Source organism: Rana temporaria, chromosome 3 (genome assembly GCF_905171775.1).
Source record: "Rana temporaria chromosome 3, aRanTem1.1, whole genome shotgun sequence".
In the NCBI taxonomy this organism is placed as follows: domain Eukaryota; kingdom Metazoa; phylum Chordata; class Amphibia; order Anura; family Ranidae; genus Rana; species Rana temporaria.
Genome location: NC_053491.1, coordinates 413,690,041 through 413,717,249, shown reverse-complemented (window position 1 = coordinate 413,717,249; position 27,209 = coordinate 413,690,041). Strand labels below are relative to the sequence as shown.

Genomic DNA, 27,209 nt, shown 5'->3' with positions numbered 1-27,209 from the left:
CTGCAGCCTTCTCAGCAGCCTTCCTCTTCTGCCTGGCTGGAGGCAGTGCCACAGGGGTAGTACTTGTGCCAGGAGGAGGAGTAGAAGATGGTGGTGGAGGAGGAGGAGGAGGAGGAGGAGGAGTAGTAGTAGTAGAAGAAGGTGGAGGAGGAGCAGTAGAGGAAGGTGGTGGTGGAGGAGGAGGAGGAGCAGTAGAAGAAGGTGGTGGAGGAGGAGGAGTGTTAGAAGAAGGTGGTGGAGGAGAAGTAGTAGTAGAAGAAGGTGGTGGAGGAGTAGTAGAAGAAGAAGAGGAAGAAGAATGATGAGCAGGAGAAGAAGAGGAAGAAGAACGATGAGTATTAGCAGGAGAAGAAGAATGATGAGCAGGAGAAGAAGAGGAAGAAGAATGATGAGCAGGAGCAGAAGGAGAAGAAGAAGAAGGTGGAGGAGGTTGTGAGGTAGCTGGTGGCTGAGGATGGCCATGTGTGCAAATTACAGTATCCTCAGTGAGAAGACCCCTCACCGCCTTATTGGCTAAGCTTATGAGGAGTCCCTCAAAGAGGAGGTGCTGGTCCACCGTCATTTGGTCCATTTTGTCCAACACGACCGTCACAAAACCCTCCTGAGCGGTGGCAGGCTGCTGGAGGCAGGCATGTGCGTCACAAATGAGGGCCAGTGATGCGTCACGTACCCTCGTATCCCTCATGTGCCTTCTTGGTTGAAGGCGAAGTGGAGGCACCTGACACCTGGTACCCCTACTGGGCCCAGCCACCTCCTCCAAGTCACTTGGGCCTGCAACCTCCTCCAATAAACGTGGCCCTGCCACCTCCTCTGTGCCACTCACCCTGCCCTCCTCCTGCCTGGCATTTTCCTGAACCTCCTGCTGGCTGGTCTCCTCCTGTGTAGTTAAAGGTACAGTTTTACTTTTGTGTTCAAAAATAACACACAATTTTCAGCTCATGACTGTTCCAAACTGTTTTTTCACGAAATTGCTAAGCCAATCCTTCTGACCCCTGCATTTTTTAGTATTTTCAAAAAAACATTAGTGGCCAATACTGACTAATGATATGTATAACACATTTATCTCGACCTTTTTTTTACCTTTAACATCTATTTAACAACATTTAAACACCACACATTTGCACATTGAAAGTACTATACCTGGCTCCAGCCAGGCAAATCCGGATCTTCCTCCAGGATGGAAGGCTGCTGAGAGGGCTCATCTGCAGACGGAGCATCAGGTTGGCTGGAGGGAAGGCTGGAGGGAAGCCTGGACCTTCTGTTTCTTCTGGGGGGAAGGCTTGAAAGTGACTCCCTTACCTCCAGGTGTTCATCCAGGAAGCTCAGTCTGCTATAGTACCACAACGTGGGTACATATACCTGCCCTGCTCCAGCTCCAGACCTCATAGAATTCAAGACCTTGTTGCGTGCCTTCCTGTAGGTGCCTCTCAATGTCCCAATTTTGACCTCCAACTGCTCAGTAGTCACATCACGCCCGCCTGTCTGCGCACAAGTGGGAGCAGGCTCTCCAGTGCTGCTTTCCGCAACTCCTTATTCCGGGATATCGGGTCTTTGGTGGCCCACAGAACTGGCAGGTCTCTCCACCTGTCTATGAAGACTTCCAAGAAATCCTGTTTATTAAACTGGTTCATATTTTCCTGTCCAAAACCAAGGAGAAATAAATGTCAATCCACAGTCTATAAAGTCAATTACTCTTTATCACCATCTAGCCCTTAAATGTCTGTCTTTCCTGAATAGGCCACTGCTGTCCCAAGTTCAAAGCATACCTACATGCTTGTCGTTCAAACGTCTTTCTTCCGCACCCCGGTCGGACGGACGCCACGCGTGTTCAAGCTTTATATACACTCCGCACACGTCGTCCGCCCATGCTTAAAGAATTCGATGTTCCCCCCCGCCCCTTATCTTTCGTCGCGCAAACGACAAGAAGGAATTATCTGAGCAGGTGTTTGATACTCGGTCATGTTCATCAGGAAACGAAGCCCTGGGTGTGTAACGAGGCGTAGATCTTCATTTTGTGGTGAAACGTTAGAAAAGCACTACGCTCAAGTTTTTCTCATGAATTCAAACGAGGAAATTCATCATTCAAAAAACGACACCTTTCATGGTCAAAGAACGACATTGCCCACACAACATAGTTTGGGCAAAATGCTCTAGAAAAGCGCGGTCACTTAGAGCACGTACGATGGCACTAGAAAGGGCCATTTCCATGTCAGATCTTGGCTGACTTAAATCTAAAGTTATGTTTATTGCTGCTTTCTGCTAGGTTAACACCATATCTAGCCGACAAACTCAAACGGTAAAAAAAAGTTACGTACCGTCGTATGACACGATCGTTAGTTCCGTCGTCTTCTAAAGATTGTGAACGCCGCCTTCACTCACGTGGTATCCCTTTATACACGCGCATGCGTGACGCTCCGCCCGTTTCCACACCCCTGACGTTCTTTCTATTGATTTCCCCGCCCCTTCTCTCTCTTTTTACCCACATGAACAAGATGGTAGCAGCATCACCCCAGCACCCCAACATGGCTGCCCCAGAACAGGAGAGAGCCCAGAGATCCGCTGGCCCATCCAGGAGAAGGACCTATAAAGCCACCAACATGAGCTTCCTGGAGATGGTGGAGATGGCTCATATCCTCAGAGAAGAGGATTATGATTGCAAGCATGGGCCATATGAACACCCCAACAAACTAAAGGCCCTGATTATGGACAAGGTGGAAAGGCGACTCTTCCGAAAGTTTGGGGTCAGAAGATCGCGGGAGCAACTCCGTAAGCGCTGGTCGGACCTGAAGCTGCGGGAGACCATGAAAAAAATCCGACGAGAAATTAGAAGAAGTAAGTAATTTTTATGTGTAATCCTGTCTTGTGTTTGCTATTTGCGCCATGTGCTTTTTCTTTAAGGTTGTACTGTATGTATTTCATGTTTGTGGGCCCAACTATTTGTCGTAAAAGTCGTCGTTCATTCAGAACGACGACTCGTACGACCAAAGATTGTGGCCACAAACATGAAATTTGTGGAATTTTTTTTTTTGGGGTGAGATCCATTGTGGAATTAATGTCGATGTGTTTTTAATACTCCAAATTAAGACAATATACAGGAAAAGGATAGTCTGCTCAGCAGTTGGTGACACATGTGGACTCAGTAGCACAATTGTTGGCCACAAAAACTTAACTATTTAGGGGTTAACACAGAGGTGAGGTCATCCAGTGGATACTTGGTTTTCTTCCATGTAGAAAAATAAACCAAAGGTACAACGATTTTATTCATCTTTGGCAATGCCTACAATCCTGTGTCCTGCTTAGAGTGGTTGTAAAAACCAACAATAGTCCCCGAAATTATTTTAAGAATGATTCATATTCCTCTTTCAGGCCTACAATCTTTTGAAATAATGTTTGAAACACCTTTTCTTCATTCTTGTAGGGCGACATGAAGCAGAGAACCAGGATACCATCCAAGGCACACCCCCGCAGGATGAGGATGAGGCTGCCACCACATCTGGTAAAGTATCATCTAACACAGCTTCAGGTAATCTAGATGTAGGCCTGCCTAATTTTAATAAATGGTTTTGTCCCACATTTCAGGAGCAGGTGGTGGCTTGGACACGCATACTGCCCAGATGGTCATTTCGGAAATCTTGGCGTGCAGGGAAGAAGTGGAGGAAATAAATCTTGGCAGCCGAGAAATCGTCCAAAGAACAAGGAGGGTGGAAAATAAATTACGAAATCTAATAGATGTTTTGGGGAGAGTTTGAAACAAAAAAAAAACAAAAAAATATAAAAAAACAGATTTTTGTGTTTTCTTTTGGAATAAAAAAAAATACAAAAAAATATAAAAAAATATGTGATTTGTGTATCTTTATTATCAAAAAGACCAAAAAAATAAAAAAGAAATATATTTTTCGAATCAAAAAGAACCCAAAAAATCTACATATGTGAAATTGTTTGTAAAAAAAAAACTGATTCTGTGAAAAAATAAAGAGATTTGGAAATTGCAAGAAGTGTGTGGGGTTTTGCTTAAAATACGTACAAGTTTATATGTGTTTTGGGGTCACCTGGGAAATGTTTGATAGTTGATAAGGAAAAAACACTTGACACTACATGTAGAACAATAGTTAAAATTAGTAAACACCTACAAGCAACACAAGCGAGACATAACAAGTTTTTCAAAAAAAATTGTATTCATATTTTCTTAAAAAAAAATTAAGGCAAATTGTCTTGGGATGGTATGGCCCCCCTACCCATGAAATATTGCAAATATTTGTCCCGCACTTCACGGGCACTCTAGGGGGGCAGTCCTGTGTGGCCAGGTTCAAGGCCCGGCAAAGTTTCAGCAGGGGTCAAAAGTTGTGCCTCTGGCCCAACCGGGGCAAGATATGTTGGAGATTGTCTCTGCAAAAAGTTATGTAGTATGCAGCATGAGAAAATGATCACATTCCACTTATACTCCGCCATGTGTAGAGAAGTCAGCAAAAGGCGGAACCGGCTGGCCATGATGCCAAAAGTGTTCTCCACCACTCTCCGGGCTCTGCCCAGCCGGAAATTAAACACCCTCCTCTCTGGGGTGAGGGTGCGCTGAGGGAATGGCCTCATAAGTTGGGGTCCCAGGGCGAACGCTTCATCTGCCAAAAAGACAAACGGCAGGCCTTCAACATTCTGGTCATCCAGTGGCAATGCCAGATCCACATCTTGAAGGTGAAGCGCGAACTCCGTCTGCCTGAAGGCTCCCCCATCCGATATCCGTCCGTTCATCCCGACATCCACAAAAAGGAATTCATACTGTGCTGACACCACCGCCATCAGCACAATACTGTTGAACCCCTTATAATTATAGAACTGGGAACCAGAACGGGGTGGAGGCACGATGCGGACGTGCTTCCCGTAGATGGCTCCCCCGCAGTTGGGGAAGTTCCAACGGATCTGGAAGTCCAATGCCACAGACTGCCACTCCTGTGGCGTGGACGGAAGCTGTGGAAGAAAAAAAAATTAATTATCCACATAACCTTGCAAGCAGATTAGACAAAGACATTATAAGCATTCTAACATTTCTTGGAACTAGCATATTATACCTAAATATATTTAGACAATTAGCACATTAAACACCCCCTCTGATGGGCCAGTGCCCAAGTTTGGGGGAGGGCTAGATGAGTTTGTGAGTAAAAAAACACAAATTTAAAATACAAAATATTGGTGAACATAGACTTTACAACACATTTTGGAGGGGAGGGCTAGATGAGTTTGGGAGTACATAAAAAAAAAAAAATATTGGTGAACATAGACTTTACAACACACTTTGGAGGGGAGGGCTAGATGAGTTTGGGAGTACAAAAAAAATAAAAATAAAAAAATAATATTGGTGAACATAGACTTTACAACACATTTTGAAGGGGAGGGCTAGATGAGTTTGGGAGTACATAAAAAAATAATAATATTGGTGAACATAGACTTTACAACACATTTTGGGGGGGAGGGCTAGATGAGTTTGGGAGTACAAAAAAAAATAATATTGGTGAACATAGACTTTACAACACATTTTGGAGGGGAGGGGGACATTACAATGGATATAACACAATACATTGGGAAGTGACTAGGCTAGGTAGGTTGGGGCCCAGGATAGCATGCTGGGGAGGTAAGTGAAGGGAAATAGGCATGTAGGCCAAAAAAGGGGCATCAATAAAGTTTACATCATGCATGGGGGCAAAGGGGACATTCACAGCATATTCCAAACATGGTAATTAGGGAAGGAGGAGATAACTACAATACATTATAGACATAAAATGGGATATTAAAGGAGAAAACTTACCCTCATATATTCCTCCTGCAGAACCTGGATGATGGCAGAGCAGGTGTCAGGAATGATGAGGCCCAGAGCCTGGGGGGAGATGCCCGTCGAGAACTTTAAGTCCTGAAGGCTTCTCCCAGTTGCCAGATAACGGAGGGTGGCAACTAGCCTCTGCTCAGCACTGATTGACTCCCGCATAACGGTGTCCTGCCTGGTAATATAGGGGGACACCAAAGCCAACAGGTGCTGAAAGACGGGATCAGACATCCTGAGGAAATTCCTGTAATCAGCAGGATTATTTTCCTGAAGCTCCCGCAGCAAAGGCATGTGAGAGAATTGGTTCCTATGGAGCAACCAATCTTGGTCCATGAACGCGTCCTCCTCCTGTTCATGAACTCATCGTCTAGGTCGTAAACAAACAGACCTACACACATAAGATGCTCAGCACGAAGTCGACGACGACGAGGTGCCTGCAACATGGCTACAAGGCTAGGAACGAACGACACATCAGAATTTCACTAAACAGACCGCACTGAAGAACAGCAAGACCTATGAAGAACGACCTGAAAATCAAAAACGCGCGGACAGGACCGCAATGTAAAACAATACGACCTGACCGCACGTCCCGATAGACTAGATAAGATCCCACAAGTACAAACTGAACGGCAGAGCTCAATCTGAAAGCACGAAGACTGAAAAGCGCGAATCGTCACTCACCAAACTTTTACTAACATGCGTAAACACGAAATCAGCAAAAGGAGCCCCAAGGGTGGCGCCAAAGAATTCAAACCTCCCCTTTATAGTCCCGTTGTACGTGGTGAGCGTCACCGCGCTTGAGAACGAGGAAATTGTCTGTTACGTCTGTACGCAAAGCAAGCCTGTCGAGTTTCTGGACAAGTCTAACTAGGAACTCGACGAGGAACTCGATGTGTTTGGCCCGTCGAGTTACTCTGTCGTGTGTACGGGGCCTCACACATGTGGTATTGCCATACTCGGGAGTAATAGCAGAATGTGTTTTGGGGTGTAATTTGTGGTATGCATATGCTGTGTGTGAGAAATATGCTGCTAATATAACAATTTTGGAAAAAAAAAAGAAAAAAAAATCTTGATTTTGAAAAGAATTGTGGGAAAAAAATTACAACTTCAAAAACTCACCATGCCTCTTTCTAAATACCTTGGAATGTCTTCTTTCCAAAAAGGGGTCATTTGGGGGGGGGGGGATTTGTACTTTTCTGGCATGTTGGGGTCTCAAGAAATTAGATACAGTACCTGTCGCCGAAAATGTGTTTCCAGCACAACGGCATCGCGCTGATTCTCGGCGACATGGTGCCGACATCTCACACTCGCTGGAATAGAAAAAGCACATTCCAACGAGCGCGTCATAGAAGCGACGGGGATCCGACTTGGATTCCCGCCAATTCTAGCGGCGGCGTTTGGTATGAATCATGAGGGGGAACTCCACGCCAGGGGCATACCAGGCCCTTAGGTCTGGTATGGATTGCAAGGAGACCCCCCTACACTGAAAAAACAGCATGGAGGTCCCCCCACAATCCATACCAGACCAATATCCAAGCACGCTGCCTGGTCGGTCAGGAAAAAAGTGGGGACGAGCGAGCGGTTGGGTGCTCTGGGGCAGGGGGGCATCCTGTGGCCCCCCCACACCAAAGCACCCTGTCCCCATGTTGATAAGGACAGCGCCTCTTCCCGACAACCCTGGCCGTTGGTTGTCGGGGTCTGCGGGCAGGAGGCTTATCGGAATCTGGGAGTCCCCTTTAATAAGGGGGCCCCCAGATACCGCCCCCCACCCTAGGTGAATGAATATGGGGTACATCGTACCCCTACCCATTCACCTGGAAGAAAAATGTCAATAAAATAAACACACAACACAGGGTTTTAAAATAATTTATTAGTCAGCTCCAGGGGGGGTCTTCTCCGCTCTCCGCGGGGGGGGGGGGTCTTCTCCGCTCTCCGCGGGGGGGTCTTCTCCGCTCTCCGGGGGGGTCTTCTCCGCTCTCCGGGGGTCTTCTCCACTCTCCGGGGGGTCTTCTCCCATCTTCTCCACTGTCGTCTCGGTGTTTCCCGGTTCTTCTCCCGCTCGCTCTCCGATGCCTTCTTCGGGGCTGGCCGCTGCTATCTTCTTTTTAGCTCTCTTACTAGCAGCGGTGCAGCCCGCTCTTCTTTGCCATCTTCCGCCTTCTTCGCTTCCTCCCGCTGTAATGCCGGGTGTCCGGTGCGTGATGATTTATATAGGCCTCTTATGACGTCACAGTCCCATCATGCTCCGGTTACCGTGGCCATGACATTGCGGCGGACATATCGGACACTTTTGACACATTTTTGGAACCATTCACATTTACACATCGATTAGTGCTATAAAACTGCACTGATTACTGTGTAAATATGACTGGCAGGGAAGGGGTTAAATATGTTCCCTAAAGTGTGTTCTAACTGTAGGGGGACTCACAAGGGGAGGAGATCGATATGTGTTCCTCTGTACTGGGAATACACATCAGTCTCCTCACCACTGACAGGACATGGATCTGTGTTTACACACACAGATTCATGGTTCTGCCGTGATTGCGGGCAATCGCGGGTGCCAGGCGGCTTCTCGGCCGCCGGGCACGCGCACAGGGGTCCCGAGCAATGTGGTGGGGGCGCGCCCCCTAGCGGCCGAGAATGCAAGGACGTCATATGACGTCCAGTCTGAAAGAGGAGAGGTTCCCACCGACATCATTTTACAATGACTCGGTAGGGAAGTGGTTAAGGGAGTTTAAGTGCCCAGTTGTCAAGTGGTTAAAGATCCATACTGAAGGTATTTTTCCTTCTTCTTTCTTGGATTTTCGAGTTATTGGGATGTGGCACCATACACCGATTCCCTGCAATGCCATATTTTTGTGTCATTGCATCCTGATATAAGCACTCCCCGATTTCGAAGCCCCCCACTCTCCCTTCCACAACTAATACTGTGGATTGGAGTGTTTGGAGGAGCTTTGCTTACCTTAGCACGTCAATACACAGGTAAAACAGTGCTTACACTGTGAATGTGAATAAAGTTCCCACAGACCTATGCTAACCACATTAAAAGTGATATGTATTTCAACTAGCTTTCCAGTTAGCCAGGTAGGTTGCCAACTTTCAATACCTGAATATAAAAAGTTGAAAAATACATTTAGAATATTTTTCTTTTAGTACTGAACATAATACCGTGTATACTCGAGTATAAGCCGACCCGAGTATAAGCCGAGGCCCTAATTTTACCACAAGAAAATGGGAAAACTTATTGACTCGAGTATAAGCCTAGGGTGAGAATGCAGCAGCTACTGTAAGCGGAAAAGAGGGTCAACAATGCCCATTTGCACACCTCACTGTGCCCATTTGCACACCTCACTGTGCCCATTTGCAACCTCACTGTGCCCATTGCAACCTCACTGTGCCCATTCTCACTGTGCCCATTGCAGCCTTACTGCGCCCATTCTGACTGTGCCCATTGTAGCCTTACTGTGCCCATTCTCACTGTGCCCAATGCAGCCTTACTCTGCCCATCGCAGCCTTACTGTGCCCATTCTCACTGTGCCCATTGTAGCCTTACTGTTCCCATTCTCACTGTGCCCATTGCAGCCTCAGTGTACCTGTATACTTGACAGGCTGCGGGGCATCCATTTTTCACGGCTTCCTCCTGGTCCCGTTCCGTGATAGTCACTGTACCTATCGGGTCGCAGGCGTCCATTTTTCACAAGTCGCGGCATCCTCCTGTCCGTGATAGGAGTTTGACACTGTGTCCTGCTACCACCTATAACGCAGGTCCTCTCATCCTCTGACTCAGTTTTCCAGCAGACACTGTGTTCAGTGTTCCGCCAATCACGAACCTTCTTTCATCCTTGGACAAGAGTATGTCCATGATAGGCGGAACACTGAACACAGTGGGGTAGATTCACGTAGAATGGCGTATGTTTGTGCGGGCGTAACTTATACTATTTACGTTACGCCTCTGCAACTTTTACAGGCAAGTGCCGTATTCTCAAAAGAAAGTTGCGGCGGCGTAGCGTAAATAGGCCGGCGTAAGCCCGCCTAATTCAAATTGTGAAGAGGTGGGCGTGTGTTATGTAAATTAACCATGACCCGACGTGATTGACGTTTTTCACGAACGGCGCATGCGCCGTCCTTGGAATGTCCCAGTGTGCATTGCTCCAACGTACGCCGCAAGGACGTATTGGTTTCGACGTGAGCGTAAATGATGTCCAGCCCCATTCACGGACGACTTACGCAAACGATGTAAATTTTTCAAAATTCGACGCGGGAACGACGTCCATACTTAACATTGGTACGCCGCATATAGCAGGGGTAACTTTACGCCGGGAAAAGCCTAACGTAAACAGCGTAACTGTACTGCGCTGGCCGGGCGTACGTTTGTGAATTCGCATATCTAGCTGATTTACATATTCTAGGCGTAAATCAGCATACACGCCCCTAGCGGCCAGCGTAAATATGCAGTTAAGATCCGACGGCGTAAGAGACTTACGTCGGTCGGATCTAATAGAAATCTATGCGTAACTGATTCTATGAATCAGGCGCAAAGATACGACCGGCCAGACTCAGAGATACGACGGCGTATCTGGAGATACGCCGTCGTAATCTCCTTTCTGAATCTGGCCCAGTGTCTGCTGGGAAAGTCCGAGAATGAGAGGACCTCCGTGATAGGCGGTAGCTGAACACAGTGTCAAACGCCTATTACGGACCAGGGGGAAGCCGCGACATTTAAAAAATGTATGCCTGCGACCCGACAGGTACACTGACTCAAGTATAAGCCAAGGGGGGCTATTTTTAGCCCCTAAAAAGGGCTGAAAAACGTAGCTTTTACTCGAGTATATACAGTAAATTTAGAAAATACACACAAAGGCCCATACAGTCTATTCATCTCTACACACAGTTGAATCCCAATCTTTTCTACACTAAGCTAACAGATTTCATACCTTTTTGGAGGACTCTTCTTTTCTTTTTCCAATTATTTTCACTTTTCTGCCCCCCGCATGTTTTATTTACCATTCTTTTTTTAGGCATACAGTTATTATTACTCTTATTATTCACTCAGTAATTTTACTTTTTTACGTGTCCTTGTTCTTTTCTTGCATTGCCTTACCACCAGGGGCATTTTGTGAATATAGTGTGCCTGTGTGCAAGATCTTAAAGTGGATGTAAACCCTCACATATACCCAATGAAGTGAACAACCTCAGATGATACATAGAAATGAAACAAATAACCCTACACAAGTTTTACATGCATATCTTCTGTCTTCAGCTGTATATATCCTTTAGAAAGTGCTCTTCGTGTTACAGATATCCTCTTCCTGGTCAGCACTGGGAGGGGATTATTGGCATGCAGCCAAGACAGCTGAATGGAGTAAAGGAACACCCCCCTCCACATTGGCAAAAGAAAGAAAGGAATATGCAGAGCTCTGCTCTGAAATGGCAAACTGTCTGCTAATCTATTTATAGCAACCTCCCAGGACACACACTTCAGGCTGCCATCTCTGAGAACTTGTCAGGCTGTAAACAGAGCTACTGAGGGACATAGGGCCAGATTCACAGCCAGCGGGCGCAACATAACTTTTCTGATTTAAGTTACACCGCCGCAAATTACACAAGTTAGTGCCCGATCCACAAAGCACTTACCTGGAAATTTGCAGCGGTGTAACTTAAATCCGTCCGACGCAAGGTGGGCCCAATCGAATGGGGCGAGTCCCATTTAAATTAGGCGCGCTCCCGCGCCGGACGTACTGCGCATGCTCCCGACGCTATTTTCCCGATGTGCTTTGCGCAAAGTTACGTTGCGCCGAGTTTTGTGAATCGCGACGGGTAAAAAAGAGTTGCGGCGGGAAAAATAAAAGATTTGAAAAAAATTCAAAACCGACGCGGGAACGACGGGTATACTTTTGCATGGTAGACTACCTTTACACTTTTGTAAAGGTACCCTATCTTTGCGACGGCAAACTAACACTTACAGCGACTTAACGAAGGGAAAAAGCTTTGTGGATCTCCGTAAGTGCTAATTTGCATACCCGACGCTGGATTACGACGAGAAATGCTCCCAGCGGCAGCCGCGGTACTGCATCCTAAGATCCGACAGTGTAAGTCCATTACACCTGTCGGATCTTAGGACTAGCTATGCGTAACTGATTCTATGAATCAGCCGCATAGTTAGAAACAGAGATACGACGGCGTATCAGTAGATACGCCGTCGTATCTCTTTTGTGAATCTGGCCCTTAGTGCTTTGAAGAGAGATTAGAAAACACTGCAGATATGTGCACAGCTCAAATTTCATTAATTAAGTTTACATCCACTTTAAGGTAGAAAAGCAATATTGAAACTTCATTCACACTGGTCTTTGTGGAGTCCAGATTGGTTAATCCCATGGATCTGAAAGCAACTAAATTCTGGACCACATGGACATACACACTGATTGATTTGCAGCGTACAGTGTGCAGTGTGCATATACCCTGATCTGGCTACCCTGGACTCTATGGTGTTGATTTCCTAAAATGAAATCGGTAGTTCACATGTATCCTTACCTGTCAAATGTCTCCCCTCTGTCTGTTATAAGAACTGAAAAACTGCAGATTCTGTGGGTGGATCTGTTGTCTGGAGCTCGGTGGGTGGAGTCGTGATGTCAGTAGACTCCCCGCCCACCTCTACACTCCCCTTGTCAACATGCCTTTTGTCCTGTGTATTTCTTACACTAAATTCTGCTATGATCACTAACATCCAGTCAAAATCCAGAAAAGTAACCACATGACTTCAGAAAAGGAGTAGGGGTGGGAATTAAAAAATAATGCCTGTCTCCAGGCTAGTGCATGAGATATGTAAATAACCTGTCACTCACAGCAAGGGGGCGGAACGGACAAAAGTGTTCTCCTGTTTGTCCGTTTATTTCACTGAAAAAAGAAAAGAGGATTGCTCAGCGCTGGATTAACTCTTTGTGGCAAGACTGGGCACAGATGATAGGAAATCTTATACTGTACATTGTGACAGCAAGAAAAAAAAAATTTGGGTTTATATCCACTTTAAAGTGGACCCTCAGTAAATTTTTCAACTTTCCATTTATTAAATCTTCTGCCCTTGTTGTCTTAACTTTGCATAGTAAAACATTTTTTTCTACCAGTAAATACCTTATACAGCCCACTTCCTGTTTCTTGTCTGGTCATTAGCCTAGGCTTATGACATCATGCACAGCTCTTGCTCTCACTCTCGTGAGCGTTTTCCAGGAAGGGAGGAGGGATGAGTCATAAGTGGGCCAATGAGAGCTGCAGGGCTGCAAAGCTGGAGGCGTGCCCCTGTGTGAATCCAGGAAGTGAACAGGCAGTACAGAATCACAGTATATATAAAATATGCAAAGGGGTCGAAGGGAGGCTTCATAATGGCAAAGATGTTTTTATTACAAATTATGTGAGCAGACTGCAGTTCCTCTTTAACTTGGTGAATTAGGTGAAGCCCTGCTCACTTTCATCATCCAATCATGTGCAAGCAAAATTTTTATTTATTTTTTCTTGCACATGATTGATTATTCTTTGCAAAGTGGGATTTCAATACATTCACTAGGCTAAGAGATTTTATTATTGTAGGGTGGGAATTCCCCTGCAAAGTGAGCAGCATATTTACCTACCTTTAGTATTTGGGTTCAGGGTCTGACCAGAAGAGCTGACTGGAGATACAGTTAGGGGTGCAACGGATCGTGCCCGATCCGCGATCCGAACGGGTCGACCTGTTCGGATCGGAACAGTATGCGATCCGCAGAACGCACCGCCGGCGCGGCCTTAGGAAAGACCGCGGCTTCGGCCTAGCTCCGGAGTGGTCGGCCATCTTGGTACACTCGGCGGCGGTGCGCGCTGACGTCATCGCCCCTCCCTCTGCTCGTGGATTTTTTTCTATTTTGCAAGAGCGCGCTGCGCCGCTGACTCTGCATGTAACCTGGAGACGGACCGAGTACATCAGTACAGTGAGTTGGCTAATGGCTTAATAGCCATTAGCCAAATCACTGTACTGATGTACTCGGTCTAGTAAAACAGTACACTGTAATTACCATTTTTGCCACTGTAATAATAGTCATAGCCAACATTACCCCCACACTAGCAAACAGTAACACTGTGTGTATAGCCATTTTTCCCACTGATTACAGTGGGAAAAATGGCTATACACACAGCGTTACTGTTTACTAGTGTTGGGGCAATGTTGGCTATGATTATTATTACAGTGGCAAAAATGACAATTACAGTGTAACTGTTTTACTAGTGTGGGGGCAATGTTGGCTATGGCTATTAATAATAGCCATAGCCGACATTGCCCCCACACTAGTAAAACAGTAACACTGTAATTGCCATTTTTCCCACTGTAATGGTCCCAAAATTGTCCGATGTGTCCGCCAAAATGTCGCGGTCACGAAAAAAAAACGCTGATCGCCGCCATTAGTAGTAAAAAAAAAAAAATATTAATAAAAACGTAAAAAGACAAAACTTTTGTTTGTCTTGTGTTTTTTTTTTTTTTTACTGATCCGAAAATGATCCGATCCGTGACTCCTGATCCGAGGATCGATCCGATCCGTAAGTTTTTTGATCCGTTGCACCCCTAGATACAGTGCCTTGAAAAAGTATTCATACCCCTTCAAATGTTCCACATTTTGTCATGTTAACACCAAAAAACGTAAATGTATTTTATTGGTATTTTTATGTATTTTATTGGTATTTTTATGTGAAACACAAAGTATATAATACATAATTGTGGAGTGGAAGGAAAATGATAAAAAGTTTTCAAATTCTTTACAAATAAATATCTGAAAATGGAGTGCATTTGTATTCTGCCCCCTTTACTCTGATACCCCTAACTAAAACCTAGTGGGACAAATTTCCATCAGAAGTCACATATTAAGTAAATAGAATCTACCTGTGTGTAATTTAATCTCAGTATAAATACAGCTGTTCTGTGAAGCCCACATAGGTTTGTTAGAGAACCTTAGTGAACAAACCGCATCACGAATGCCAAGGAACACACCAGACAGGTCAGGGATAAAGTTGTGGAGAAGTAATGTTGGGTTATTAAAAAAAACAAGCTTTGAATATCTCACAGAGCACTGTTCAATACATCATCCAAAAATGGAAAGAGTATGGTACAACTGCAAACCTACCAAGACATGGCCGTCCACCTAAACTTACAGTCCGGGCAAGGAGAGCATTCATCAGAGGCCCATGGTAACTCTGGAGGAGCTGCAGAGATCCACAGCTCAGGTGGGAGAATCTGTCCACAGGACAACTATTAGTCATGCACTCTGCAAATCGGGCCTTTATAGAAGAGTGGCAAGAAGAAAGCCATTATTGAAAGAAAGCCATAAGAAGTCCCATTTGCAGTTTGCGAGAAGCCCGGTGGGGGACACAGCAAACATGTGAAAGAAGGTGCTCTGGTCAAATGAGATCAAAATTGAACTTTTTAGCCTACATGTGTGGCGGAAAACTAACATTGCACATCACCCTGAACACACCATCCCCACCGTGAAACATGGTGGTGGCAGCATCATGTTGTGGGGATGTTTTTCTTCAGCAGGGACAGGGAAGCTGGTCAGAGTTGATGGGAAGATGGATGGAGCCAAATACAGGGCAATTTTAGAAGAAAACCTGTTAGAGTCTGCAAAAGACTTGAGACTGGGGCAGAGGTTTACCTTCCAGTAGGACAACGACCCTAAACATACAGCCAGAACTACAATGGAATGGTTTACATCAAAGCCATGTGTTAGAATGGCCCAGTCAAAGTTCAATTGAGAATCTGTGGCAAGACTTGAAAATTGCCCTACACAGACGCTCTCCATCCAATCTGATAGAGTTTGAGCTATTTTGCTAAGAAGAATGCGCAAATATGTCACTCTCTAGATGTGCAAAGCTGGTAGAGACATCCCTGAAAAAACTTGCAGCTGTAATTGCAGCAAAAGGTGGTTCTACAAATTATTGACCCAGGGCGGCTAAATACAAATGCACGCCACACTTTTTAGATATTTATTTGTAAAATAATATGAAAACCATTTATCGTTTTCCTTCCACTTCACAATTATGTGCCACTTTGTGTTGGTCTATCACATACAATTCCAACAAAATACATTTACGTTTTTGGTTGTAACATGACAAAATGTGGTAAATTTTAAGGGGTATGAATACTTTAAGGCACTGTAACTGTTCATGTGAATGTGTACATGTGATCAGCGCCTCTCCAGCCAAGTGCAAGCATAGATTGCTACCTATCCGATATCGAGACCCCAGAGTTGCACAGTTAGCGGCTTGCTATGGGGGCACTCAGAGAAGAGGAGGAGCTAGGAACCCCAGCAGGCAACCCGAGAAGGGGAGGATTGGGGCTGCTCTGTGCAAAACCATTACACAGAGTATTCTATCCTTATTATCACTTTAATTACAATGGCCCAGATTCAGGTAGATCCGCGCAATATTTGCGTGGGCAAAGGGCAACGATTTTTGCTCTGCGCCCACGCAAATATTTCGATTTGCCCGCGATTCACGGAGCAGTAGCTCCGTAAATTGCGCAGGCGCTATGCTAATTAGCCCGGCGTAAGGGCGCCTAATGTAAATGATCCCGCCGGGGGCGGGAATCATTTAAATTAGGCACGCTCCCGCGCCGAGCTAACAGCGCATGCTCCGTCGGGAAACTTTCCCGACGTGCATTGCGGCAAATGACGTCGCAAGGACGTCATTTGCTTCTAAGTGAACGTGAATGGCGTCCAGCGCCATTCACGAATCACTTACGTAAACGACGTGAAATTTAAATTTCACGAGCGGGAAGGGCGGCTATACTTTAGCATTGGCTGCCCCTGCTATTAGCAGGAGCAACCTTGCGCTAAAGTCGCCGTACGGAAACTCCGTACCTTGCGTGCGCAGGGCCCGCGCAACTTTTGTGAATCGGTGGTAGTATGCAATTTGCATACTATACGCCGATCACAATGGCAGCGCCCCCTAGCGGACAACGCAAGAATGCAGCCTGAGATATGAAGGCATAAGGAGGCTTATGTCTGTCATATCCTAGGCTGCAGTCCGCGTAGCGATGTTCCTGAATCAGGGGCATTCGCTACGCGGGAGCAAAACAGCTATTGCGCCGCGCAACCTATGGTTGCGCGGCGCAATAGCTTCTTGAATCTGGGCCATTGATGTTAATATCCTGCCCCCAGCCTGTGACTGGACAGTAAGAGAGCAGTAGAAGACTGATCAGGCCATCTCTCTACTCACTTTGGGCCATATCCACAAAAGGGATACGCAGGCGTATCTGCTGATACGCCGTCGTATCCCTGTTTCTATCTATGCGACTGATTCATAGAATCAGTTACGCATAGATATTCCTTAGATCCGGCAGGTGTAATAGTTTTACACTGTCGGATCTTAGGATGCAGTACCGCGGCCGCCGCTGGGGGCATTTCTCGTCGAAATTCCGCGTCGGGTATGCAAATTAGCACTTACGGAGATCCACGAAGGTTTTACCCTTCGTTAATTCTCCGTAAGTGTTAGTTTGCCGTCGCAAAATTAGGGCTGCTTTTACAAAGTGTAAACTTAGTACACCATGTAAAAGTATACCCTTCTATCCCGCGTCTCTGTCAATTTTTTTTTTTACAGCCGCATCTCTTTTTTACCCGTCGCGATTCACAAAACTTGGCGCAACGTAACGCAAAGCACGTCGGGAGCATGCGCAGTACGTCCGGCGCGGGAGCGCGCCTAATTTAAATGGGACTCGCCCCATTAGATTGGGCCCGCCTTGCGCCGGACAGATTTAAGTTACACCGCTGCAAATTTCTAGGTAAGTGCTTTGTGGATCGGGCACTTAGGTAGAAATTTTGCGGCGGTGTAACTTAAATCGGAACATTTAAGTTGCGCCCGCTGGTTGTGGATCTGGCCCTTAGTTCTCTACTCCTGTCAGCTTGCTCCTCTCAAGCACATTTGCACACAGCACACCAGTTTGGCTACCATCCCACCCTTCCCGCTTTAAAGGGGTTGCAAAGACAAAAATATTTTCCTCTTAAATTAAAGTCCGACAGTAGCTGATAAAGTAAAAAGTAATGTTTTGCATTATAACTAGTTTGATACCTGTTGAAATCGAGCTGTTTTATTCACCTCCAGCACTCCTGAATCGTTATTCTCACTGACTTCCTGGTTTGCGGTGCGCATTCATTCTTGCTACATCATGGCCTAATAGGAACTACAGTTCCCATTAGGCTTGGCCTCCATGCCTGTGAGGGATAAGAGAGCATCTTCACGCAGGGTTGTAGTCATAGGGAGGGGGTGAGCACATTCTGCTTTCCACCATGCAAAACGGCTCAGATGCTGGTGGAAAGCAAGAGGAGTGACAGGAAATGGCATTTTCAAACCTGGATTACTGTATTTTGGAGGTCAAAGGAAAAACGAGGTAAGTGATATTTAAATGCTCTAGAAAACCTTTAGTGTTCCTTTAAGTCTGTGTGCTGCTGTACAGGGCACTGACACAGTGTACTGTTGGTGTGAAGAACTAGTGAGGGCTACAGAGTCACAAAAGAACAACACTCCTTAAAGAGGAACTGCAGTCTGCTCATATTATTTGTAATAAAAACATCTTTGCCATTCTGAAGCTTCCCTCTAACCACTTTGCATATTATTTTATATATACTGTGATTCTGTACTTGTCAAATATGCTGCAGAAATCTCCCTCCACTGAGTCTGGCTGCATCCATTTTAACTGTGGACAGCTGAAGCTGCTGCCTGTTCATTTCCTGGATTTACACAGATGCACACCTCCAGCTCTGCAGCTCTCATTGGCTCTCTTATGACCCACCCCCTCCCTTCCTGGCAAACACTCATGAGAGTTAGAGAGCTGTGCATGATGTCATAAGCCTAGGCTAATTACCAGACAAGAAACAGGAAGTGGGCTGTATAAGGTATTTACTGGCAGAAGGGCAGAAGATTTAATAGATGAAAATATTACTGAAGGTCCACTTTAAAATGTTGGTTTCCCGGCAGACATCATGGACAATTCCTCTTTACCAGAGTGGCCTTTAGTGGTGCGAGCAGCAGGAGAGGTAAGTATTTACATTGTTTTTTTTACAGGGAACTTAATTTTGAGATTGGTGACAGGGTAACTTTAAAGTAAATCTAACAATTTATTCATAAATACATGAGCTGCATAAAACTGTGCATTTTTAATGGCTTAGTTCAGCTCTAACATTTCTGATCATACCTGAGAACTGGTGACATGAAGCAAGACCCTGTGGAACATGAGCAGTTCTCCTCATCATGATTCATTCCCAGGTTGTGGCCCATCTGATGGACCAAAGTGGATGCAACAGAAACTGGTGAACTGCTGTGATCCTGAGGAGAGAAGGGAATGTCAGAGAGGACTAGACACAGGAAGCCAGAAGACAAAGATTGGAGATAGTTATAGCAAAAGTCAATAAACACCAAGCACATGTTCAGAAGAAGATATTTTGGAACAAATCCCAGTAATAGTATTCATACCTGCACTTTTGCATTAGGATTATGAGAAGATAGAAAAGTGTTATTAGTCAGCTTTCTATTTTCTATTTGTATTGTTTTTTAAGCCTAAGGTCGGACACAGGTCCGACTTTGGACCCGACTTCAAGTCGCCCCTAGTCGCCTCAAGTCACGCTGCATGAAGAAATCAATGTAAGTGAATGGAGCCATCTAAATGCACACTACTGCAGTCGCTCCGACTTCAAAAAAGGTTCCTGTACTACTTCAATCCGACTTCTAGGCAACCTGTACCCATTGATTTTAATGGAAGTCACCTCCAAGTCGGATCCCCATTCATAGTGAGGCAACTTTACAGGAAGTCGCCCCACTGTGAACCGGCTCTAAGGCAAACCCCTCCCTCCCACAGAGCTGGTATTTGGTATGAATCATGAGGGGGAACTCCACGCCAAACTTTAAATAAAAAACCGGCATGGGTTCCCACTCCAAGAGCATACCTGGCCCTTAGGTCTGGTATATTTCAATTGGAACCCCCTACGCCGAAAAAACGACGTGGGGGTCCCCCCAAAATCCATAACAGACCCTTATCTGAGCATGCAGCCTGGCTGGTCAGGAAAGGGGGTGGGGACGAGCAAGCGCCCCCCCTCCTGAACCGTACCAGGCCACATGCTCTCAACATGGAAGGTAGGTCCTTTGGGGCAGGGGGCGCCCTGCGGCCCCCCACCCCAAAGCACCTTGTCCCCAAGTTGATGGGGACAAGGGCCTCTTCCTGACAACCCTGGCAGTTGGTTGTCAGGGTCTGTGAGCGGGGGGCTTATCGGAATCCGGGAGCCCCCTTTATTAGTCAGCTCCGGGGGTCTTCTTCCGACTTCGGGGGACTTCTTCGGACTTCTCCGCTCTCTGGTTCTTTCTGCCGGGCTCCTCCGCTGTCTTCTTCCAACTCTTTTACTAGCGGTGGCCCGATCTTCTCCTTTCTTCCGACTTCAGGGGTCTTCTTCTGACTTCTCCGCTCTCTTCTCCCGCTCTCCGGTTCTTTCTGCCTTCTGCCGGGTACCGCTATCTTCTTATACAACAGTGGATGAACATACCCCTGTAGAGACACTACTAAGATAATGTAGGGATACTATGAGTGGTCACTCCTCTAATAAGGGGTCTCTACTGTAGCCAAAATAGCATACAAAAACCAAGGTACTATCATAAAGGGAATCTCAAGAGGGAGAGACCCTAATGATAAAAGAGGCTACTCTGGGTAGTGATGGACAAGACTCAAAGGTGGGTGAAAAAATATAAAAGATAATTTATTAATTTGAATATCCCTACAGCATAAAATAGCAGCTAGCTGGTAATATTAGCTAATGATCCAGACACTGGTCTCTAATACAGACAGAGTAGCACCAGTACCAACCATGTACTGTGTGCATGTGAACAAAAAACAGGACAATGATTAACATATAACAGATACAAAGACAGTCCGGACGCCAAAGTGTCCACATTTGTTGTGGTCCCCAACAGTAATCTTCCGTATGTAGATGTAAATAATCACAATGAAAAATAGGGGGGACAATTCAACAAATGTGTCCCCGCGGGGGGTGAGAGAGATGACGGTGTTGTAAATATTAAGGAAAGTAAACACATTAATAATGGCTAAGGGCAAAAGGAGGAGCCCACCGCTGCGGGTGAATTATGCTCTAATCAAATGTCCTTATGTGGTGCTTGAAGATTCCAGTTATTGCAGAGCATAACGCATATACTGATAGAAAAGTCACTTGGGTGATGGTTTCCCAAAATGGGGATGAATAAGGTGACTAGGTATGAGTACTATGCATTCAGCTGCTGAGAATGGTTTGCTGCTGGCACTGTCAGGTAACCCTAATGGAGACAGTCTCTAATCAGATAAGGTTGCCTGTGAGTAATTGCTCAGAGCGATGCATAACACTGAGCACAAGGTATATATTGTAGCTGGTGACTCATTAACACCATATCATTTCATATCCACCTTACCGCTTCCGTAGTCACAGGAAAGGTTTGGGCCTAGTACAGACGATAGGATTGATCCGCGGATACGGTCCGCCGGACCGTTTCCGCGGATAAATCCTCTCGAGGAGTTCGATCCGATGGAGTGTACTCACCATCGGATCGAAATCCGCGCCGAAATTTCCTCGCGATGACGTGTCGCGCCGTCGCCGCGATGATGACGCAGCGACGTGCGCGACGCTGTCATATAAGGAATTCCACGCATGCGTCGAATCATTACGACGCATGCGGGGGATCCATTCGGACGGATTGATCCGGTGAGTCTGTACAGACCAGCGGATCAATCCGTTGGGATGGATTCCAGCGGATAGATTTGTTAGCATGTCTACAAATTTTTATCCGCTGGAAATCCATCCCAGGGGATAAAAATCCGCGGAAACAGATCCTCTGGATTGTACACACCAGGGGATCTATCCGCTGGAGCCGGTCCGCGGATCAATTCCAGCCGATGGATCCTCTCGTGTGTACGGGGCCTTAGGCTCGCTCATCCTCCAAGTGTTGGGAGGGGGCTGCCTAGAGCACAAGGCTATATTAAACCTGTATATCGGCCTGGAGATGGTGGATAGAAGGACGCTGGGTGGATGGATGCTGATAGCTGTCACTCTGGCTCCAAGTGGCGGGTGAAGACCGCTCATTGCCGCCGCAGAAAAACCAGCCGCTGTGTCTCTACGTATCCCCCACTGATCCGGGGAGTGGAATGTGGCGTCCAGGAGCTGTGACGTCAACGCGTTTCGCAAACGTAATCGCGTAGCTTCGTCTGGACGGTGGAAGGGGGGCCGTGCATCGCTCCTTTATCTTCCATCGGTGCACGCCCACTTCTCGTTGTTGGAATTATTGATAATTGTCAGGAGTTTTGGTTAATGGGTTCGGTTCCTCTGTGAAGATTGTGAAGTTCATCTGTAAGTCACATGATCTAGACCCACATATATCTTTGTTGCTGTATCTCCTATTTGATTCTAAGTACATTCATGCCGACAGGTATATACACATTAACTGCCTGTCAGTCTTTACAGCACCGTCATTTAACTTCAAATGACTAGGAAGTGCATGCATAGCATGGAGACCACAGAACAAAAGACAAAATGACAAACGGAACATGTGTAACAAAATAAAGTAAAATAAAATTAAATAAACCTTGATAAGCCTGAAACTAAGCTGGACTAAGGTGAGGCAATCATTACCAGGTTGAGCAGAAAATTGCTGCTGTCATTTATGGTATACATACACTGTACTTTTACATAGTCTCAAATAGAGAAGTTTATTGACTATCCTTAGAGGGGGGTCCCCCTTTGGACAGCCCACGGGTAATTAACCATAAAAGTGACACGAGATTATATCTGATCATATCTCAGGGGGCGTGGTTATATGCAGCCAACCCTGAGGTAAGGTAAAGAAAGACCTATTTTTACACAGATTCTCATTGGTATGTACCAAAGATAGATGCTGTCGACGGAGCATGGAATCCCCGGGTGTATATCGGAGACATGCAATGTTTATTGGGCCTGGGTGAGGGACTAAGCGGTAAGTATGTAGGGGCATATCCTCAAAAGAGATACGCCGACTTAACTCGAGATTTCTAAATTTACACGGCGCGTATCTTTGCGCCTGATCCTCAAAACGAGATGCGCATGAAATTCCGGCTTTTCCGTCCTACCTAAAATAATTACACCGGCGCATCCTCGGGCGCAAATTACGCTAGGCACGCCGCTTTTTTTGATAGGCAAAGATGCAAATGAGGGAGATAGGGCGATCCACAGAATTAAGTGTGTGCGCCGTAGATTACGCCCTGTGCGCACCTGTTAGTTTCCCGGCGGGAAGTTACACTTTATAAAAGCAGCCCTAATTTTACACCTGCCGTGTAAATGTCTGCTGAAGCAACACCATTGAGGAAGAGCTCAGCACACACACACTTGCTGGACTACAATCTGTCTGCCAACATGCCAGGGCCATCCATGATCCTAGCTGCATTAGTGTCTTTAGAGGCGCAAAGAAGGAGGAGGGAACGGAGGAGGAGGAGGAGGGCACAGGAGAGGGTATACCGCCCACGCCAAGATGTGTTTGGCATGACTGCTTCTGAGGTATTCCGCAACTTCAGATTCAACTGTGAAGCCATCCTGGAATTAACCACAATCCTTCAGGATGACCTCACCAGCCCAACACAACGCTCACATGCACTGCAGCCACTCATCAAAGTACTGGCAACACTGCATTTCCTTGCTACTGGCTCTTTCCAACGCACATGTGGAGGTGTGGCTGGGATGGCACAATCCTCCATGAGCAGGTGTGTGCACCAAGTAGTCCCTGCAATCCTGCGGCGCATGGGCAATCAATTTCAAAAACCCACCCAGGAGGACCAGCGATTGAAGACCATGACAGACTTCTATCACATTGCCAGATTCCCACGCACCATCGGGGCCATTGATTGTACCCATGTGGCACTACAACCCCCCCATGATACTGAGCACCTGTTCCGGAATCGTAAAGGCTGGCATTCCATAAATGTGCAGGTGATCGTAGATGCCCATGGCCTCATCTGGCACGTCTGTGCTAAATTTCCGGGATCCTGCCATGACAGTTATATTTTCCGGCAGACCCAGATCTCCAGAGATTTGGAGATGAACGTGTATGGAGACAGCTGGCTGATTGGTGAGTGACATGTGTGTCAGGTATGTCCCCCCCATGATGCTGACATCACAAGGGGCACATGCATGACTAATATCCTCCTGTCTTTTCCCTTACACGTGACTCTGGATATGCCCTGGGACCCCACCTGATGACCCCATTCAGGAACCCCCAAACCCCAGGAGAGCAACGCTACAACCAGGCGCACATACGTACCCGGGGAGTGGTTGAACGCACATTTGGGCTTCTGAAGTCCCGCTTCAGATGCCTGGATAAGTCTGGGGGTACACTGCTGTATTCCCCAGACTTTGTGTCCCAGATAATCGGGGCATGTTGTATACTCCACAACTTTGCCATGAGAAGGGGCCTGGAGATTGACTTACGTGCTGACCTGACCCCCAACCCAGGCAATCCCCCCCTAACCAACTCTACCTGGTCTGCTGAGGGCACAGCAGCCAGGAGACGCCTCGCAGAAGGCATTTTTTCCCAGTAAACGCACATGAATAATGTCACAATAAGAATGTATTTTTTCCCAGTAAATGCACATGAATAATGTCACAATGAGAATGTATTTTTTCCCAGTAAATGCACATGAATAATGTCACAATGAGAATGCATGAATGCACACCACTGTGGTCCCTAGCACAGACACATCACATGCACATCGAATTGGATTAGATCCAAGTACCCCCCCCCCTTTGGTACTTGGGAGCAGTAACGCCACGCCACGGCTCCAATTATGTCACTGTGCATTCATACACCATTCAGGAACCTGGGATTGCACTTCTCCCTGGTCCTGGGGATCCCTTCTCCACCAAAACTGAGGGTGACACCCTTATTTTATCAGGAATGCCACCCCCCCACATTCACACATCATTCACACACATAAATCAAATCATAAGTACAGAAGACCAAATTAAATAATAAAAATAACAAAAAAATCATAAAAACAACAAAACAAAAGTATTCCTGCTAAATAATTAGCGGCGGCGATTGCTACGCCTTGGCTGGGCAGGGGCACGGCCATGGCCACGCCGTCGCGGAGGATGTCCATTGGGGGGGTGAGCTGGGGAAGGAGGAGCCTCCTGGGGGGGGTGAGGAGGGGAAGGAGGAGCCTCCTGGGGGGGCTGAGGAGGGGAAGGAGGAGCCTCCTGGGGGGGTGAGGAAAGGAAGGAGGAGCCGCCCCTGCTGGCCTGCCCTCCATGGCCCCTGCAATTCTAGTGAGACAGGCAGTGAGGGCAGCCGCATTGGCCTGGCCAGACCTAGTATTGTCCTGCACAGCCTGGGTCAGGGCACTCAGCTCCTGGGCCACGCGTGTTGTGGCGGTCTGTAGGTCGTTCAAGCATGTAATGACCGCCGTTGAGTTGGTGGCCACATCACCGAGTGCCTCCATCATTACACCCTGGCTGTGCTCCATCTGGGTAAGTTTTTGTAGCATTTTCGCTAGAGTGCGGGTCTGCCGGGCATTGTCCTTCACCACACTGGCCGACAGACGCTCGCCCACAGCCCCGGTCTCCTGGGTCGGCATCCTGGCTGCCGCTGAGTCTTGCGGGCCTGGAGGAGGGGAGAGAGTGACCCTTGTGACTGGAGGCCTGTTGGGGGAGAAGTGGGAGGGGCTACCCCTGATGGTGGCCTGACTGGTGCCAGCCTCAGGGGTAGCCTCAGGGGAAGACTCAAAGGTCATCATATCAGAGGCCAGGAGGACTTCCCGGCCAATCTGCATATTTTCTTCCTCCTCCCCCTCATCCTCCTCCCCCTCAACCTCCTCATGAGGGGAGGTTTGGCCAATCCCCTCCCCTGGGGAATCCTGCCCTTCTTGGGACTCATCATCAGCCTGTCTTGGGGGTGGTGCAGCAGCCTGGCCTGATGGGCCTGCAACCTCCTGGCCTGCAACCTCCTGGCCATCTGTGGAGGACACAAAACAATCACAGATTTGAGGATCCACACACTTGGCACATCTTCCCTTCCCCCACCCACACATGCTAATCAACAGAGAGCAAAAAAAACAACATACCTGTCCTCCTAGGAACATCTGACGTATAGCCAGGCAGGCCCACCACCTGCTGTGGGTGGAAACACTGGGCCACTGCCCATTCCTCCTCCGTCAGTCTGACTGGGCAGGGTCCCCCTCCTCCAGTGCCCCTGGTATGGGCATTGATCCTTGCCATCTTATTCCGGACGACGCTCCTCAGATCATTAATTTTTTTCTGTATGCCAGCGGGGGTCCTGGTCTCCCCCCCCCCCCCCGCCGCATTGATCTGGTCCGTGATCCTTTGAATAAGCTGCCTGGCCGGGGTGGTGTTCAGGCTCTCAGGGCCATGCAGAAATCGCCCATATTTCACAATGCCCCGAGCAAGAATTTGCTTCTCTCCCAGGGTGAAATTAAGCTTCCTGCGTTTGGGGGCCATCACAGACACCAGCCAGCAACAGGAAACACACCTGACAAACAATCAACAATACACACCCAAAAACCAGACAAAAATATACACCCCAAAAAACTGACAAAAATCTAAACCCACAAGGACACAGCTAATATAAATTCAAAAACAAACACGCACAAAAAAAATACAAAATACAAGCACAAAAAAACAATCAGCAAAAACACTAACAAACAAATTAACTAAATACAACAAAAAAAACTAAATACAACAAAAAAAACAAACACCAACTAGACTCTCCAACTCCTCAAACAGTTTTCTCACAAACACAACTTACCAACACACCAACAAACAGAGCAGAAGCAAATTGCTCATGGAAGGGAAACAATGGGATATACTTTTGCAAGGGAAGTGTGTTTGTGTGGGGCTTTTTATACACAGGGCGATCCTCAAACTAAGTACGCTTGGCCTTTTACCTATCTCACTGATTGCGCCGAGACCAGTTCTGCACATGCCCAGTGAGGTCCAGATTCGTGCGCGCATGCGCAGTACGGCCGGCGCCTCATTTGCATGGGGTCACGGCTCATTACAATGAAGCACGCCCACTTCCTTCCCACTTGGAATAAGCCCGCCTTACGCCTCGGAATTTAAGTTACGCTGGCGCAAATTTAGGCGCAAATGCGCTGTGGATACGGCACTTACGACACCAACTTAGGGCGCCGTAACTTAAATGACATAAGTTAGGACGAACTAAATTTGCGCCGCTGGCTGAGGATATGCCCCAAGAAGTACATGGATATTCATTCCAAAAAGGATTGCATGTTTAATTCCACATTCATACCTAGGGGTGCTAGAGATTTTAGAGTGATGATCCACCACTTTTCCTTCTGCAGGAGGATTTTATCAAAGTC

At 46.8% G+C, this 27,209-nt stretch overlaps 1 protein-coding gene across 1 annotated transcript in view; it reads right to left on the bottom strand.

Moving 5' to 3' along the window:
* Window positions 1-27,209, bottom strand: part of LOC120930520 — a 148,299-nt gene that overhangs the window by 97,036 nt on the left and 24,054 nt on the right. Inside the window, exon 5 of the mRNA XM_040341697.1 lies at window positions 19,000-19,279. Within this exon, the coding sequence (XP_040197631.1) occupies window positions 19,000-19,279 (280 nt within the window). The remainder of the gene's footprint in view (window positions 1-18,999; window positions 19,280-27,209) is intronic.